This window comes from Elaeis guineensis, chromosome 10 (assembly GCF_000442705.2).
Source record: "Elaeis guineensis isolate ETL-2024a chromosome 10, EG11, whole genome shotgun sequence".
NCBI lineage: Eukaryota > Viridiplantae > Streptophyta > Magnoliopsida > Arecales > Arecaceae > Elaeis > Elaeis guineensis.
The window spans coordinates 3,261,483-3,279,277 of record NC_026002.2 but is presented as its reverse complement, the minus strand read 5'-3'; the positions used below and the strand labels follow the sequence as shown (position 1 = coordinate 3,279,277).

The following is a 17,795-nucleotide window of genomic DNA, read 5'->3' as shown; positions in this document are numbered from 1 at the left end:
ATATTCTATATAGTGTGGTTCAATAATGGTTTGAATGTGTTTACAAAAAATCATGGCTTTGGCTACCGATCAAGCTCTTTAATGCTCATTTTTATACATATCTCATAATCTATCAACTTATATCAACTGAGACGATGATATTACCGAGATTTTTTTTCCGAATCTCAGCGTGGATCGCAGGAGACCGAAGCGGTTGTAAGAATGCCGATTATATACCCATCGCGGCTCCCGCGCGGCGCGCCGACGAAACCCTCTTCCCCTGCTCCCCTCTTATCGTCGACAACAAGAAAGACGAAGAGAAGGCATGCGAACCAGAAACCAATCCAAACGTGAAGGAAGCTCGCCGGGTTCGTTCTTCCTAACCCTTTCTATTTAGTTGCTCTCTCTTCCATTGATCCAAACGAAATCCTAAAAAATCGACGCTTTTCTGTGTTTCCTCCCAAAAGCTCCGCGCGATTCAGAGCCTCAGACCAGTAGCGCACATGGATCGCGCCGTGGAAAAGGTCTGTATTGATTTCTAGTTTGTATCCTCTCCGATTTATTATGTTTTGATTCACGAAAGAAGCCTCTATTCTGATTCCTTTTGGTTGGTTCTGATGTTTCCGGGTGCCCTCGCCGCCATCTTAGTGGAGGCCATGGTCAAGACCTCGAAACGGGCTGCCGCTCGCAAAGCTTCCGGTGGGAAACGGCGGCAAGAAAGCCCCACCTCGCTCGAGGGAACTGAAGACGAGGTTAGTCCAGTTGTTGATGTTTCTCTTCTTAAATGAAGAGAAAGGTGTCGCCTTTATGGTGTTGGCTTTGTCTGTTTGAGGCCATACCAAGGTACTGCATGCTTCCAATTATTTGACTGCCCTTGATGGGGGATTTTTTTAGTATTTTAGCGTGGAGTTTGATTGCTGGTATGTGGGATGGTGAGGTACGAGTATAAAGAAGGTGCTTATTTTTATAAGCTCAGACCTCCTTCAATATGGAAAGTGGAACCAATGTGTCAAAGCCTGGACTGTCTTCTGGTTATATTTTTGCCTCTTCGCTCCAAGTTAATTGCCTTAGATGTGGAATTCGCTAGTTTTTTTTTGGTGTTTGTATTTAGATCAACAGGATGGCCTATGGAAAATGACGAATACATGTTTTCATAAGATTAGGCTGCCCATTAAATGGGAAATAGATTAAAGTTTTGAAGAGTTCGGCTGTGCATTTAGATATTTTCTCAGACGACCTCTAATGCTTTTATCCTCAGGTAGAGGTGCCAGGGAAAAACAGTGGTAAAGTGCGTGTTAAGGAAAAGCTTCTTTCTGATTTAGGTCTGAACTCATGTAATAGTGGGAAAATGGAAGGAAGCACATCGAGTAAAGGGAAACATGCAGGAGGGAATGTTCATCTGGATGTGAATGAAATGGATTGGGAAGAGGGTACTATTTCTGTTTTGGAAGGCGGGGAAGGCTACTCTCATGATCTTGGGAGGGAAGTGACTGTTGAATTCACTGACTCGCCATCAGCTGCTCAGAGGAGGCCTTCTCGCAGGGTTTCTGCTGAAGACAAGGTAAATCACAGGAAATTAATAAATGGTGATGGTTAAGGATCTTACAATATTCTTCATTCATTTTGGAATTATGCTGCTGACATTTTGAACTTAACCTGGGGTTGCCACGTTTCTAGGTGCTAGCCGAACTTGTGCACAAGGTCCATTTGCTGTGTCTACTTGCACGGGGTAGGTTAGTTGATGGTGTCTGCAATGATCCCCTGATTCAGGTTCTTTCTATACTGATCCATGTTGTAACTGTATGTGTTTCATACCTTGCCTTTTTTGTCCTGTAAGGTCTATCTGTAGATTCTGAGTTAAAAATGAAAAATTGGGACTAGTCAATTAACCAACCTTACTAAGATTCTTGCATCAGCTTTTTGTTGTTTGATTTGTACGTTTGGACATGTTATCTATTTAGTAGCAAATATACTATATGGATGAAAATTTTGATATATATACCTTTTGTTTAAGCAAGATATGCTGTTCGTACATTTGAATGGGGTAGCATAAACAATCTTACATACATGACATTTTTCCCTGATTTGATGGAATATGACCATCTTGATGGTTGGATTGGCTTTAAGACATTAGTTTATGGTCATACTCATATTTTTGGATTCTCCATGGATTATCACAAGGACAGTGGGCGTTTGATGCAGTTTATACTTTTTATGATATGTCGATCTTTTGGCTTTGTCATCTTATGGGCAGCATGGGCATTACATTTACTGCACATACTTCTTTATATCGTGATAAGCAATATTCAATGTACATAGCTTGCTATATGTTTTTTTATTAGCAGGCAAAACATATTAAGATCACCTTCCTCTTTGTTCAACACTTTATCTAGTTGTATCTCTTTTGTACATCTAATCTCTTAAGCACCACAAGGGTTGCTTCATTGAGGTTAATACTTCTCTGTATTTCGATCCTAACGCAAATATGCTAACTCTTTATTTTAGAGAGGGAAGCAGAGTACATCAAAAAGGAAGGGAGATTACAGAAAAGTGGGGATCAAGAATGAGAAGGGTGGGGAATGAAGAACTTGAAGGGGTAAGTATCTCTAAGCAAGTTCAGGGTTTGAATAACTGCAGGACCCTTCGGCACAGGGATCTATCCTGAAAACTGGACCCGAATTATATTTCAAAATTCCCTGATGGAACATGACTTGTTTTCAGGACCCTACCATTTCTGTCTAACCACAGGTTCCATAGCAATGCCGTTGTCAGTATCTTCCAAAGAGGGTGCAACCTTAAAGGGATATGCAGAGTTATCCATGATTTTCTAACCTGAAAAGGTGGGAGCACTTGCTTCCATAAACTTCTGGAAAGTCTACACATTAGGAAAAGGTGGATCGCATTCTCAGGTTGCAAGTCACAACATGTATAATCTACTGGTAACCCTTTCTTAATTAAATTGTCTGAAATAAGGACCAGGTTCCTTGATATGGACCAAGCAAATGAACTTCAAGATTAGTTTGAGCTTTCTAAATAGTCTTCATGTAGCTGCAGCAACAGTCCCCTTTATCCATTTTTTTAGAATCTTGTATGCTGAGTGAATAGAAAAGGTGTTGCTAGAGTGCCATCTCCGGACACAATTCTCTGCCATCTACTAGATGGAAGTAGGCTAAGTGATCGGTCAAAGATGAGGCATCAAGATTGATTCAGGAATTTAGTGGTCTTCTAGCTGATGTCTGAAACTGTTCTGCCACCCCTTGTTGTCACTTGAAATCAGCCAGAAATTGGAGATGAAAATATTAGGATCATATGCTAGATGGAAAAGCCTACGGAACAACTCTTCCAAGGTGGCCTCCCTTGTCTATCTATCTCCCTGAAATTGAAAAGAATACCATCCCCGGCTCCCTGCAACAAATCTGAAACTAGTTAGGATGAAATTCTTACTTTTAGAAGATTTTTCCAAAACAAAGAAGCTCTATTGAACCTTAGATGAAAAGCCTCTCTCTCTCTCTCTCTCTCTCTCTCTCTCTCTCTCTCTTTCTCTCTCTCTCTCTCTCTCTATATATATATATATATATATATATAGTTTAATGTGGTTTGTACATATGTAATATTTGATACCAACATCATATGAATAGTCAACAATCCATTGAATTGTATATACTTGAGTTCTACACTTATTGATTGATTCTATGGCAATTCATGCAGCACATGGAGCCCTTGCATATTGAGTTATAGATTCTTTCAGTGCTTCCTTTAGTTGTCAATTGCTTCCAACTGTAGCTTTTCCATATCTACTTCTTTAGTAAAATCCTTATTTGACAGCTTAACTTACAAAAATGTGTACCAGTTTCCTTTCAGAAAACCTTTACCCGTTCCTCTGTGGTTTGACAATGTTCTTATTAATAGGGGACGTAGCCCTTAATAGGAATTGATGTTAAAGAGATTCTTAAAGCTGGTAATGGATAGTTGAATAAGGCTTGCTGATTATGGTTATTGCCAATGCCATTATATAATCTCATCATCTTTAGTAAAATCTTTATATTACCTTAATTTTTGTGCTCGGTGTTCCGACAGGCAACAGGCAACAGGCAGAATGGAAGTCAGTTTTTTTATGGATCAGGATTCAAGTCTGAATGTTGTTGGAAATTTGAAACTGGCTCTGGTTCCCATAATAAACAAATGATCTGATGCCTCATCTGATTTCATTCATTTTCAGATTTGGTTCAGGTTTTGGGTCTCTTGTTGAGTGAGATAGATGCAGAGAGAGAACAAATTTAGGAGAGAGGGGAAGGGGAAGGGGAGAGAAGCTAAGAAACTGCCTATAGACACTTGCTAACTCTTTTCCCACATCTTTGTCATTCAAATTCCATATAAACACATAATGTTTTCCTTCCTCTTGTTGGAAAGTGGAAACAATTGATGCCTGATCATTTTTTGAGTGATTCTTCTTTTGTCTTGTTCTTGGCTGTTGCTTTAGCTCTACCAAGCTGCTGTCTCATGACAGTGGGTAAAATCACTATTCTGATTCAGAAAAGGTAAGGGAGGGTATGGATGAGTCGGGCATTTTAAAGCGAGATGGGAAGAGGATGAGGATAAGAAATGCAGACAATAGAGGGTGGTTTTTTTTTTTGATGATGATGGGAAATGGGGTTGTGGTTGGGGATAGAGACGGTAGAGGAGTGAAGATTGGAAGGAGCAAGGGAAGACAGTTGGGATTGGGGATTCATGGGAGGGCTTTTGGGGATTAGGAAAGGAAAATAGCGGTGGGGAACTTGGGATTATATTGGACCAGATCAGAAATGGACCTAATAAGGGCTGGGCTTTATTGTAGGATGCAAATCCCATCTAATAAATTGTTGGATCTAATTTGCTGACAAACCACAGAAATTTGGTTGGGTTCCAATAAAATTTTTAGACCGTTGACCTCCCATGCAACCTCGTGTTGTGGAGTCAAATTCATACTTAAGGTGTCGAACAAAGATATGGTGGGCTGATTGGTAAATCTTTGATTGAAGTTTTGCTTTTAATATTTTTAAATATTTATAAATAGGTGGTACAATTCTTGCTGTTTAGCATTCTAAACATTGGTAATTCATTTTGTTTTATTGGTGTGGCAATCTAAAATGGGCCACTTTTTTCAAAAACCTGTTTAATAAGATTATTTAAATAAGAAAATAATCTGGACTGGCTTGCACAGAATATCTGAATCTGCTATTGAAGATCAAATTAAGGTTTATCTCTGGTTGAAAGTGCTCTGATCGTATGGTCATTCATGTAGTCATGTCCATATTCTCAACTCTCCTTGAAGTTCCATTTCTTGGTTGGTAATTCTACTTATTCATTACATGGTCTATTTATGCTGCTCATTCAATTAATATATCAGTTCTAAATAATTAGTCTTATGCAAACTAGCATATTTCTAAATTTTGTTCACACAGTTGATTATTATTAGCTGTTTAATTTATTCCCTTGTTTTTTAGTTTTTTCACATCAAGAATGTTAAATTTAGGTACTGAGTGGACTCACATGTTATTACAGGCTTCCTTAGTTTCACTTTTACCATCAAACTTACTGAAGATAGTGGAGGTTCCAAAACTGACAGCCAGTATGTTGAACTCCCTCGTCAACTGGGTACTGGATGGCATTGTAAATTTTAAGTTTTCATTGCTAATGAGTATTCTTAAAAGTAGTATTGTTTGGCTGTATATTTATTTTCTAATATATTAGATGGTCCAGTCTATTTTGATTGGTTTACTGATTATTATTACTTCTTTCTGCAGTTTCATGATAATTTCCATGTACGAAATCACAATATAGACAGGGGATTCTTTAAGTCAAATCTTTCCTTTGCTCTTGAAAATCGTGAAGGGACAGCTGAAGAGGTAATTTACGATTTCTTTGCCATTTTCTACAAATTCTTTTTTTCCAGAAACTGAGTTTTGCAATGGACAATTAATTGTCAGAATGAAATTATGAATTTCAAAATTTGCATTTAAAATGTTTTTGATATAAGTTTGTTGATATTGCAGTTAATATTGGACTTTTTCATTCTGGTCTAGTTTGAATTTGCTGGCACCTGCTGCAGAATTTGTGGAATGAAATGTAGCACCCATTTTATGAGCTAACCACTCAGACAAGCAGTTGAACATCCCTTTATTTTTTAATCTTTAATGCATTTTGTTGAGGTAAATTTGTGAAGCTATATTTCTAAAGGACTAAGAATCAAAATGTATGGATTTCTGGCATCCTTGAAAGAAGCATGAACATGATATTCTCTCTTGTTCATGCTTGAGATTGACTTCCTGTGATGAGATATGACAATTGATTTCATTGGGCTTCATTGCTTCCTTTGGGACATGGATGTCAAGTATTCTACCATCCACTTCCTTACAATAGTGATGAAGTGCTACAGACATTTGTTTTTCCAGTCAGATAGGATTGATTTTCTAATCACCACTTCCATATGCTTGTAGGTTTGATTGTAAGTGCTTCATTATGCATTGTGCAAATTCATGCTCTTTTCCTCTTGATTATTTGTTATGCAAATTCTTGGTCTATGAATCACCATGCGGTTGCGATAAAGGTGGTATTGGAGATGTTGACTGCCTATGGTTGTCTCCTGCATGCACACTTACAGTGTTCTTGGATGTGTTGCAGTCTCTCTACTGGTGGATATTTGCATTTTTGCCCATTATTTCATTGCTTTCTTGCCATATTAAACTCATACACCATATGCTTATGTGGTAACATTGAGTATATATAAGGAGTTCTTTCCTTACTCAAGTTTCACAATATTTGACTACTATATTATTTTGTAATTTGTGAGATATTTTCGCCCATAATTTTATCTAGGCTGCTGCATGGTCCTTTTTTCAGAAAAAAGGAGGAATGAATATCTTAATTTAACATTTGATGCAGGTTGCTGCATTGTCGGTGGCCTTATTTAGAGCTCTCAATTTAACAACTCGGTAAGTATGTTGTTAATCAGCCAGAGTTATTATTTTGTACGGTTCCATGCATTCTTATATCTGAAGTTTGAAGTTATTTCATCTTTCATTTTGTTGTTGGAGTATTTTGCTAGCATATATGTGGTTTCACATGTTGATGATCATTGCATTTGTTTAAGGTATTTGCTCCATTTGAGTTTTGTTAGTAATAGAAAAGTTTAATGATTGAGTGATAAAAGGTTGTTGAAATGAACTATCGTTAAATGTATTAGAGATGTTCGTGGAGCCTAGAATGGTCTAGGGCATATACTGATTTAAATTTATTGACATTGGTCCTGCTTTTGAACATTCCTGGATTGTGTCAACTGTCTAGGGGTAAAGTGGTATTTATATTCATGTGTTGTCTAGCATATTGGTATTTTAAGAACAATCTAATAATATCAAAGGTATCACTCCTTTGCATAAATATCACAAAGATTCTTTCTATTTTCCTTCTTCATACATCTTGGTCGATTACTTCCTTATGTTTATATTAATGTTTTTATCAGGGTACACACACACACAAAGATTCTTCATACATCTTGGTCGATTACTCCCTTATGTTCACACACACACACACACACACACACAAAGATTCTTCATACATCTTGGTCGATTACTCCCTTATGTTCACACACACACACACACACACACAAAGATTCTTCATACATCTTGGTCGATTACTCCCTTATGTTTACATACACACACACACAAAGATTCTTCATACATCTTGGTCGATTACTCCCTTATGTTCACACACACGCACACAAAGATTCTTCATACATATTGGTCGATTACTCACAAAGATTCTTCATACATTTTGGTCGATTACTCCCTTATGTTTACACACACACACAAAGATTCTTCATACATCTTGGTCGATTACTCCCTTATGTTTACACACACACTCACACACAAAGATTCTTCATACATCTTGGTCGATTACTCCCTTATGTTCACACACACACTCACAAAGATTCTTCATACATCTTGGTCGATTACTCCCTTATGTTTATATTAATGTTTTTATCAGGGCATCTTGGTCGATTACTCCCTTATGTTTATATTAATGTTTTTATCAGGGCGCGCGCGCACACACACACAAAGATTCTTTATACATCTTGGTCGATTACTCCCTTATGTTTATCGCGCGCGCGCGCACACACACGCGTACGTGTGTGTGTGTGTGTATATATATATATGTGTATATATAGGTATACGGACACACACACACACACACATATATATATAGGTATACGGACACACACACGTGTGTGTGTGTATATATATATATATATAGAGGTATACGTACATACATATACATATATATATGTACACACACACACACACACGTACGTGTGCATATATATATATATAGGTATACGTACATACATATACATATATATATGTACGTACGTATGTATATACATATATATGTATATATATGTATGTATGCATGCATGCATGCATTTAGTTAATGCTTGATAAATACTGATATTGAACATATGGAATCTTTCTTGAGATTTGTTTAAAAGAAATTTGCACTTTTACCCCTATAATGGCATGCAGTGTTGTTAAGATTGGAACCACGTTGTAAATCCTAGAGGGGTTTGATCAGATTGTGAATTGTAAGATTCCTTTGAATTTATTTGAGCATTAAGAAATTAAAACTGTATTAAAATTAAGAAGCATGATTAAAATGTAATTTGAATGAATAATGAGTAAGAAATCATACGAGGATATGGGAGTTTTGCTTTCTAACAGCCATAAGCTCATACATATCACGCGTAAGAAACAAGTATTCGATACAGCTATACAGAATATCTTAATCTTACTTGATATAAATCTATGTATCGCCACCATCTCCATTGCAAATTTAAAATCCATGCGATCCATGGGCGCATGATAAAAAAGTGTAATGGCTCCTTAAAAATTGCAACTTTGTGACAGTTCAACTAAAAAGCTATAAAAAGAGAGTGATGTTCATTTTTTTTCAAATAAATTGTTTAGGGCTCTTCTCAGTCATGTAGAAAGTTTCTTGTGCCAACATTGTTTTCTTGTGATGTGTTATGATTTGTCCACCCCCTCATGAATTACACCAACTCATAGCATTACTCTTATTTTTATCAAACATATAAAATATAAATAAAAATTTTTATGATTCCGAAGTTTCAGTTCCTAGGAAAGATGTTCTAATCAAGGAAATGGGCAATGGCTAGCTCTATTAAGCACAAAGCTTGTACATTATTGAAAGAAAAATCAAATTGTTTAAGAAAAGTCTGTGTGATGCCTATATGCATACCGGTTATAAAATCATGTGTTTCTTTAGGTTTGTGGCTGTTCTAGATGTGGCCTCTCTCAAGCCAGATGCTGACATACCTGGAAGCTCAAACCAAGATGCAGCAAGGTTGGATACAAAGATATTCTCTTCTACAAGTACTAGGGAAAATCCTTATCAGGTTAATGCTCCATATCCCGCTGTTTCAATAGATGATGCCAACAAATACATGACTCATAAAGCTTGCCCAAGAGAAAAGCATCATAAGAAAGAGAACAATTCAACCCGCAAGAAGATTTCGCTTAAAGGTCTAGGTGCTGCTTGTAATTCTGATAATGGAACGGGTGATGCATCAGCCAGCCAAGCATGCAATGACAACTTGAATTCTTGTGTTGCCAGTTTTGCTGAAAAATCAAAAAGGAAGGGGGATCTAGAGTTTGAATTCCAGTTGGAAATGGCTCTTTCAGCCACTGCAGCAGGAATTAGAGAAAATGTAGGTTCGGATGCGGTTGATATCCCTAGTACCTCATCATCTATCACTTCCCCTTCTAAAAAATTGAGGAAAATCAAAAGCAAAGAATCTCCAATTCTGACACATGGTAGCTCAAGTGCAGTTTGGTCAAGAAGAACAGGACCTCCCTTGTACTGGGCAGAAGTCTATTGCAGTGGGGAGACGTTAACTGGAAGATGGGTGCATGTTGATGCAGCAAATGGTATAGTTGATGGTGAAGATAAAGTAGAAGCTGCTGTTGCTGCTTTCAGGAGACCATTGAAATATGTTATTGCTTTTGCTGGAAATGGTGCTAAAGAAGTGACTCGCAGGTTTGCCCCGTGACTTTTTTTTCCTCCTTATATCGCTCAATAGAATAAAGTTGATCCTACATCTTGAAACCTATTTGGTTCCATGGTTAGTACAACTTAAGACAAATAAAGAGTTTGACATCGATTAATTCAGAGATAAGTGCTAATTTACTTTCTCATGTGCGAAACTTCCTCCTCTTAACCCCCCCCCACCCCCCCCGACACACACAAACGCCATCTTCAATTCCATTGAACAATGGAGTACATAAATATTATGCTGTCAGTGAAATATTGAATAAGTAATTCACAACAACTAACTACAGTGCATATGCAGCAGATTAGTGCTGTAAAAAGGCCAGGTTAAAACCTAGCCAATCGACATTTCAGAAAGACCTGACCTGAATTCATTCAATTTCCAATTCAAATATGGTGGTCCATTAACACCTTTATGCTTGGTACACCTGCAGGCTGCAGTATGTCAAGCAGATTTAAGATTCAACAAGGGTTAGCAGCTCTTCCAATTGTCATTATTATTGATACTTGAGGTGCAAAGTTAGAGGAATTTCAATAGCAATTAAAATTAACTACATGAGGCAAAAGATGATACATGTATACTTGGTACAATTGTATACATGTATAATTAGTCCAATTGTATGCTTAGTACAATTATGACAGTGAAGTCCCGCATGACTAGTGTGTGAAGACCAACAAATATACATGTTCTGTGTTAGTACAATTGTATACAATTGTTAGGTATCTCTAAGCCCCTGTTTCAAACTTGTGATGGATCAACTATTATTATTTAATAAATACTAAACTATGGAGTAGCCTATCTTTATGGAGAGATCATCTTGTAGCTTGGTCAATGCCAATAGGATAGCAATATTGTAGCCAGGTGGAACTTATGAATTAATGTGATTTATTTTCTTGTAAAACTGTCTTTGTGATTATTCTCCACAGAACTCTGCTTTATCATAATAAAGTAGACTAATAAAGATGATGCCCATATTGGAAATAGATTAGTAAGCCAAACAAAGTTCTGCAGTTACACACACCATATGATATTGGGCCTGAATACAAGAGCGAGAGATGTCTTTTGGCCTTTTGCTTTTAATAGGAGATAAATTTCAGAACAAGACACAAAATCCATTAATAGATTGTGAATGAGGTCACCAACCCAACCAGCAAAAATATAGGCTTTGAGCTTCATGTTAGAGGTTGATAAAAGTGGAGCAACCAATGGAACCTTGAGGTATTAAATGATGCGAAGAATGCAATATAGTCGGTAGATAAGGGGATATCTATGAGCATGCAAAGGACATATATTTGTATCATGCATATAGATGATTATGTAGACTAGACGACCAAGAAGATGCCAATACCTGGTATAAGAGAAAAAAAAGGCTCAAGGATGAAGGTTCAGATGGAGCTCAATCAGCTTACTGTGATGTTTAGTGAGACAAGTGTGACAAGTCAGATCATAGTTTACTCTTGTCCGAGGTTGGCTATGCCAGTGTCGGGACCCAGACTGGTTGGTCAGCAGCATGGTTTGGTATGCCTCCGTAGTAGAGAGGGCAGAGGAGGGGGAGAACGGGAGAGAGGAAAAGAGAAGGTGGGGGGGGGGGAGGGAGAGGAAAAGAGGCCTCTGGAGGACTGGAGGGCAGACTTTCCCTCTTCTTCCTTCCCTCTCCCTCTCTCTCTCTTCCTCTCTTTCCTTCTCCCTCTCCCCCTCCACCAATTTCTTGATTCAAATGCCGGAACTGTGCCGGTCTATGCCAGTATGGTTTTGTACTCCACGAATTGGGTGGTTTGGGACGGTTCTGCAATTCTTACTTCTATCTAACCTTTGTAACAGAAAGGAATGGAGATCCATATTTCATTATAATAGTTTGGGACAGCTCATTCTTGAGTTAACGGTGGAGATGTTTCAAATGGATGGATTAATATATATAAGATACTGTAGGAAGAGTGGCATTTCAAGAGAGCAAGAACTTGTTTATCTCTTTTGGATTTGGGCTTCTGGATGGGATATTTTGTAGAAGCACAGAGGTAAAGTGGACATGGAAGACTTTTCTAGGATGATTCAAGAGATTGAGCTAGAGATGCATATGTACAATTTCGAGAAACATGTTAGAGAATTATATTCTTCACTTGAAAGAACTATCCTTTATGCCCATTGCCTCTTGCTTCTAACATGAACTCCAGAATTTCTTTTTCGTCACCTTCTGAAAATTAAAGCCCCTACAGGAATTTTATGTGCTCAAGGCTTAATAGAGATAAATAAGTAATTCTAAAGTTCTTTATTTATTTAGTAATTATTTTATTTAGGTCTTACAATCCAAGGGATTATATTAGTTAGGAATCTTAGTCTTATAAGATCTCGATCCAAGGATGGAATCCTGATTGTTTAATGCAAATTTGATCTTCATTATAAGATTTGGATTCTGGACTGAAAGATTTTGACAATAATAGTGCGAGTCCATCTTCCTTTGCTTGTGGCATGGGTCTTTATGAACCACGGGGTGGGACCATGCCAGTCCACCCTGGTATGGCTTGATATGTCTCGAATTGGGTGGTTTGGGGTGGTACAATATTCCATGCTCCCTTCTCTTTTGACAGGACTAAATACACATCTCTTAATGGTTGCATGGCGTTCTCATATTCTCACTATCAAACTACATTTGAGAGTATTTCTTCTCGGGAGATAAGAAACAGGGTGCTGCGTCTTTATTTGATTTATAGGCACAGTCAAGTGCAACTATGTCCTGATTTAAGTCCTTAAAAATACCTATAATCTATGACTTATCAAATCTGCCCCAAATCATGATATTTGGAGCCTATATTAGTCTTATTTGGGACCTAATGATCTAGTTAGGACTAATAACCACTATATTGGTACTCATCCAATCATTGATATGCCTAATATTGTCATCTTAAGCAGGTAGAAGCCAGATTACACTTGGATAATGCTTGGAACAAGAGCACAGCTCTATAGGTGTGTGGCATCATCCTCCAATAAACAATTAGAATTTGACCCTTAGAATGTCGGCACACCCGCAGTAAATTTTTGGGCATCTAAGAATGCTTGTCCTAGTGATTTCATTCACATATAGCTATTGGCTCGTGGAATCTATGTTACAATTGGGGGTTATGATAAATTCCAATGTTATCAAGAGAACTTTTCTTGGTGGTGTTTGTCATGTGCATGCATCTACAGCTAAGGCAGGCTGAAATCGATGGCCTGCAATTTGCAAAATGATTATATCTCTTTATTTTAAGTCGTTTCTAATGGAACTAGAGTGAAATATATGCAGACTTGCATTTGGCTTGTTCGTTATTGGATATTCTAAATGAAACTTGTGGGAAAGGACTCCATAATCTTGAGAGAGTTGAGGATGTATATCTTCAAAAGATGAACAGCTATTACCAAAGTTGTTTGCAGATAGACCGGATTTGGCATATTGGTTATGATTATGGTGGTGGAGTGTTGGGTTCGGATGGTGTATGATGTAATGAAAATAGACAAACATGATTCTATATGAATTTTACTGAATATCAAAATTTATTTTCTATTATCATTCTTTGGGAAGCTTGATGAAGTTTTAACTTTTTTCTTAATTAAAGAATACTTTTAGGACCTGTAGCCTGGAATAAAGACCAAGAGGGTCTGTTTTGTTATATGTTTGTCAAAAAATAAAAACTTTGAGAAATTCATAAATGTCTGCTTTACTCAATTTCCCTGAGAAACTCTTGCTGCACAAAATGTTCGAATAATGATGTAATGAACCTGTCTTCAAAGTATGACCAATGACTTCAAAAATTTCCAGGTATTGCGTGCACTGGTATAAAATTGCTTCGCAACGAATAAGTTCCCAGTGGTGGGATAGAGTCTTGGCACCATTGAAGGAGCTGGAATCAGGTGCAACTGGAGGAATAGTTCAGTTAGAAGCATTAGAAGAGAATGTCCCATCTGACCCAGGGAAAAAGGTACTCAAAAGTGCTCCATCCTCTTGAAATGAATTTAGTTAAGACTATCTCGCAAGGTTGTCATGTGAATTTTGGCTGATGAATGTGGTATTGAACCATCTAAGCAGGTTAACAAGTCATTGGCTTTGGAACCTCCAGCTGAGCAGACTCAAATTTCAACCAGGAATTCTCTTGAAGACTTGGAGCTTGAAACTAGGGCATTAACTGAGCCTCTTCCAACCAATCAACTGGTATATATACATCACAGATGCTTTGGTTGAATTACGTATATCTTGATCAGTTTTGTACTAAAGTTGGTCGCTCAATGAAACAATTTCGTGAATGCAGGCCTTTAAAAACCACCATCTTTATGCCCTAGAAAAATGGCTTAACAAGAATCAAGTACTCCACCCAAAAGGTCCTCTACTTGGTTATTGTTCAGGTCATCCTGTCTATCCTCGTTCTTGTGTTCAGATGCTACAAACAAAACAAAGATGGTTGAGGGAGGGCTTGCAAGTTAAACCAAATGAAATTCCTGCCAAGGTTGAAACAGATTAATTTAAATCAAGCATTCTTATAGGTCATTCGTTGCATTTATTTTCTTATGATATTGGTGCTTTTCCTCAGGTAGTGAAAGGTTCAAGAAAAGTCATGAACTTCCAGACATCTGAACCTAGTGTTCTTGAAGAAGATATTGGTGAACCAGCCTCAGAACTTTATGGAAAGTGGCAATTGGAACCTTTACAACTTCCTCATGCTGTCAATGGTATTGTGCCAAAGGTGAGATTCTACTTTCATTTCTTAAATATGATTGCGAAGTAGTTGAAAGTTTTAGCATATTAAACTTTGCTTTCTCCTTTTTGGGTGACAAAATGAATTGTGCTCAACATCTGATATATTCATTATCTTGAATAACACTTTAGTAGGTTGAGTTGGCCCTTGAACATGAGGTTGATAGCTACTTATGTGCATAATGAATTCCTAGTACGTTACCTAAAATTTGTGTTATGCAACCTCATATTGCTTATTGCTGGTTGGAATTATCAAAATTCACATTTCTTTTAATTGTTTGTATATACTCTTTTCATTCTTAGAATGAGATATACAAAGGAAATTACTTCCTAGTCACCACATTTACACGTATTTGTCTATATGAACATAGACACCAGATATGAAGAGGGACAAACTAAGATGGTGAAAAGACTAGAGTACTTCAATGCTGAAAGGCAATTAAGATTTGAGAGCAGCTTTATGTCTGTTTATATGTTTTTAGTCCAATTCTTCTCTTATGCTGTATTCAACTATGTCATTAACCCTCTATACTGCTGTACTTATGTTTAGCATGTTTGATACTAATGTTGTACATTTTAATCCCCTCCACTTCAAGTTTTAAGACTAAAGTATGCTATAACTTAATTATCTATCTAGAATGAGCGTGGTCAAGTGGAGGTATGGTCCGAGAAATGTCTTCCACCTGGTACAGTACATTTGAGGTTACCCAGATTGATTCCAGTTGCAAAGAGGCTTGAAGTTGATTTTGCACCTGCCATGGTTGGTTTTGAATATCGTAATGGCCGTTGCTTTCCCATGTTTGAAGGGATCGTAGTCTGTAGAGAGTTCAAAGATGCGATCATGGAGGTAAGGTCAAACAACATGGACGGATGGTTAGTGTTTTCTTTATTCTTTGAAAATTTGGCACCTAAGGAATTCTACTGTTCCATAACGGTCAACTTCATTAATTATTGCACTTTTTCTGGCAGCACTGTAAATCTTATGCAATCCTTGCATAAATAATAAAACCTCTTTATTTCTTGAAATCTGTTTTTTTTTTTTTTTTTTTTTGGTCTAAAGGATTGTTCAACCAGTCAGCAACCTTATCATGTAGTAGGCTCAGCTTAAGGGGCAGTTTCTTCACGCATGCAATGCTTCATTCCATAGGTTGTCCTCACATTGATTATTTTGAAATAGCATGTTCTGGCCAACATTTTGTTTGATGAACATATTCATCAAGTTGTGGCATGTTGCACAATGGCGCTGTCAATATCTTGGTTTATATTTCATTAGCAATTTGATTGCTGATCCAAGCATTGAATTTTACTCAAGTGTCTGGACATTTGACAGTTCTTACTGGCAAAACTTATATATTAAAGGCAAAATTTCCTCTCTCTCTCTCTCTCTCTCTCCACACACACACATTTGGATATGAAATCAAATATAGCAGGAAGTTCACATTTTGATAATCAGATGCTGGGATGTGGCAGCAAAGAGCAAAGGATGCTGACTATGCATCACAAGCATGATTGCCAGTACTGGTTTGTTTACAACTTTCAAATGAACATGCACTGATGATTTTCTTTTCCTTTTTTACCTTCTGCCAATAGGCATATGCTGAAGAAGAAGAGAGGAGAGAAGCTGAAGAAACAAAGCGCAATGAAAACCAGGCTCTCTCAAGGTGGTTTCAGCTACTTTCCTCCATTATAACGAGACAGAGATTGAAGAACTCTTATGTGGAGCGTGCTCCTTATGACCCCCCTGCTAACCAAAAGAATGATAAATTTGTCTCCCAAAAAAATAATCATGAAATTGACTTGACGTCTGGAGGATCCCAGCAAGGATCGATACAACAAAATGCAAGGGCTGTTTTGCCATCTGCTGAGGATCATGAACATGTCTTCCCTATAGAGTACCAGAGCTTTGATGAAGAAAGCTTTGTCCGGACAAAGCGGTGCCCATGTGGATTCTCTATTCAAGTGGAAGAGTTGTAGCACTATATTCTTACACATGTTACTCCACCATGATTTCCTATTGAGAATATATGGTATATCTATATTGTAATGTATATGATATATCAGTGTGTCTATATTGCTCCATTTTCTCTTTTGGTCGACCTGATATAGCCTCTTTGATTTTGACAGACTGTAATGCATGAGCAACCAGCCTCACCCCCATTGTTGAAGTTGGCTGCTACATGGCTTCAACTTTCATAGTTGATTCATGTCATCAGACATATCAATAGCTTGTTTGGACCACTTTGATCACTTTTATTCATGAGTTATCTGGTTTATGGCCTGGAGTGGCTGGTAAGGAATTCTAGGGAAATGAAAGGAACTCATTGTTCCCCTAGTCGTTCGGATACCAGATCTGCCAAAAGGATGATTTTTACATTTTTAGCTATCCATGAAGTGGCCTCTTGGTGGCACCCTTCTCTTTGCATAAGAGTGCTGTAAATTTTTGTGGGAGTCACGACCAAAGTGGGATTCTCATGAATAAAAAATATCAGGGAAATACCCATAAATATGTTTACAATTACTAAGGTCTCAGAATAACATTAGTGTCCCTTTTTCTCTTTTGTTTCTTTCTTTTTGAATAATTAAAGACATCAGAATTCAGGAGTGACCGGGCATGTTGGTCCCGCAACTGCTGCTTTTGCCAATCCAGTCTTAAAACAATATCTAATTTTTGATAATGGGACAAGATAATTTTTATAGTTCAATTAATGAATGCTATAATTGATTAAAATTTTTTATTTAACAATGATTGCAATTTTTTATTTTTAAAAATACTTTTTAAAAGGACAAAGGAAAGAAACTGTTCATCTAAAAAGAAAAATTGAATTATAATTATCCTTCAACAAGTGCTGATTGATCAAACCAGTCATCGACAAAGACTATTGTCTTGATTATAAAAAAATCATAAGGTAGAAGAGACTATTCTGAGAGTGGGTCTAGCATGTCAAATATCAAAAACAATTTCAACTATTCCTCACGCATCTTAAAATCAAA

General features: G+C 37.2%; 1 protein-coding gene across 3 annotated transcripts; it reads left to right on the top strand.

The window, feature by feature from the left end:
• Positions 1 to 174: 174 nt before the first annotated feature.
• Positions 175 to 16,902, top strand: LOC105053183 (DNA repair protein RAD4). 3 transcript variants are annotated; one of them, XM_010934254.4, is made up of 15 exons: positions 179 to 347; positions 447 to 503; positions 628 to 731; positions 1,238 to 1,540; positions 1,657 to 1,749; positions 5,521 to 5,628; positions 5,763 to 5,864; positions 6,901 to 6,950; positions 9,298 to 10,068; positions 13,875 to 14,034; positions 14,142 to 14,264; positions 14,362 to 14,556; positions 14,641 to 14,793; positions 15,442 to 15,651; positions 16,395 to 16,902. In XM_010934254.4, exons 1-15 carry the CDS (start codon positions 305 to 307, stop codon positions 16,776 to 16,778), a joined length of 2,856 nt encoding a protein of 951 aa, XP_010932556.2. In that variant the 5' UTR covers positions 179 to 304; the 3' UTR covers positions 16,779 to 16,902. The 3 variants fall into 3 exon arrangements, with proteins under 3 accessions (XP_010932557.2, XP_010932556.2, XP_029122876.2); XM_029267043.2 differs by having other exon boundaries at positions 180 to 347; positions 5,521 to 5,613; XM_010934255.4 differs by lacking the exon at positions 14,362 to 14,556 and having other exon boundaries at positions 175 to 347.
• The last annotated feature ends 893 nt before the right edge of the window (positions 16,903 to 17,795 follow it).

Coding starts and splice junctions, on each gene's coding strand:
- LOC105053183 (XM_010934254.4), top strand. CDS start 305: ATGCGAACCAGAAACCAATCCAAACGTGAAGGAAGCTCGCCGG. Junction 732..1,237: donor TCGAGGGAACTGAAGACGAG/GTTAGTCCAGTT, acceptor TTTTATCCTCAG/GTAGAGGTGCCAGGGAAAAA. Junction 5,629..5,762: donor ACTGGGTACTGGATGGCATT/GTAAATTTTAAG, acceptor TTCTTTCTGCAG/TTTCATGATAATTTCCATGT.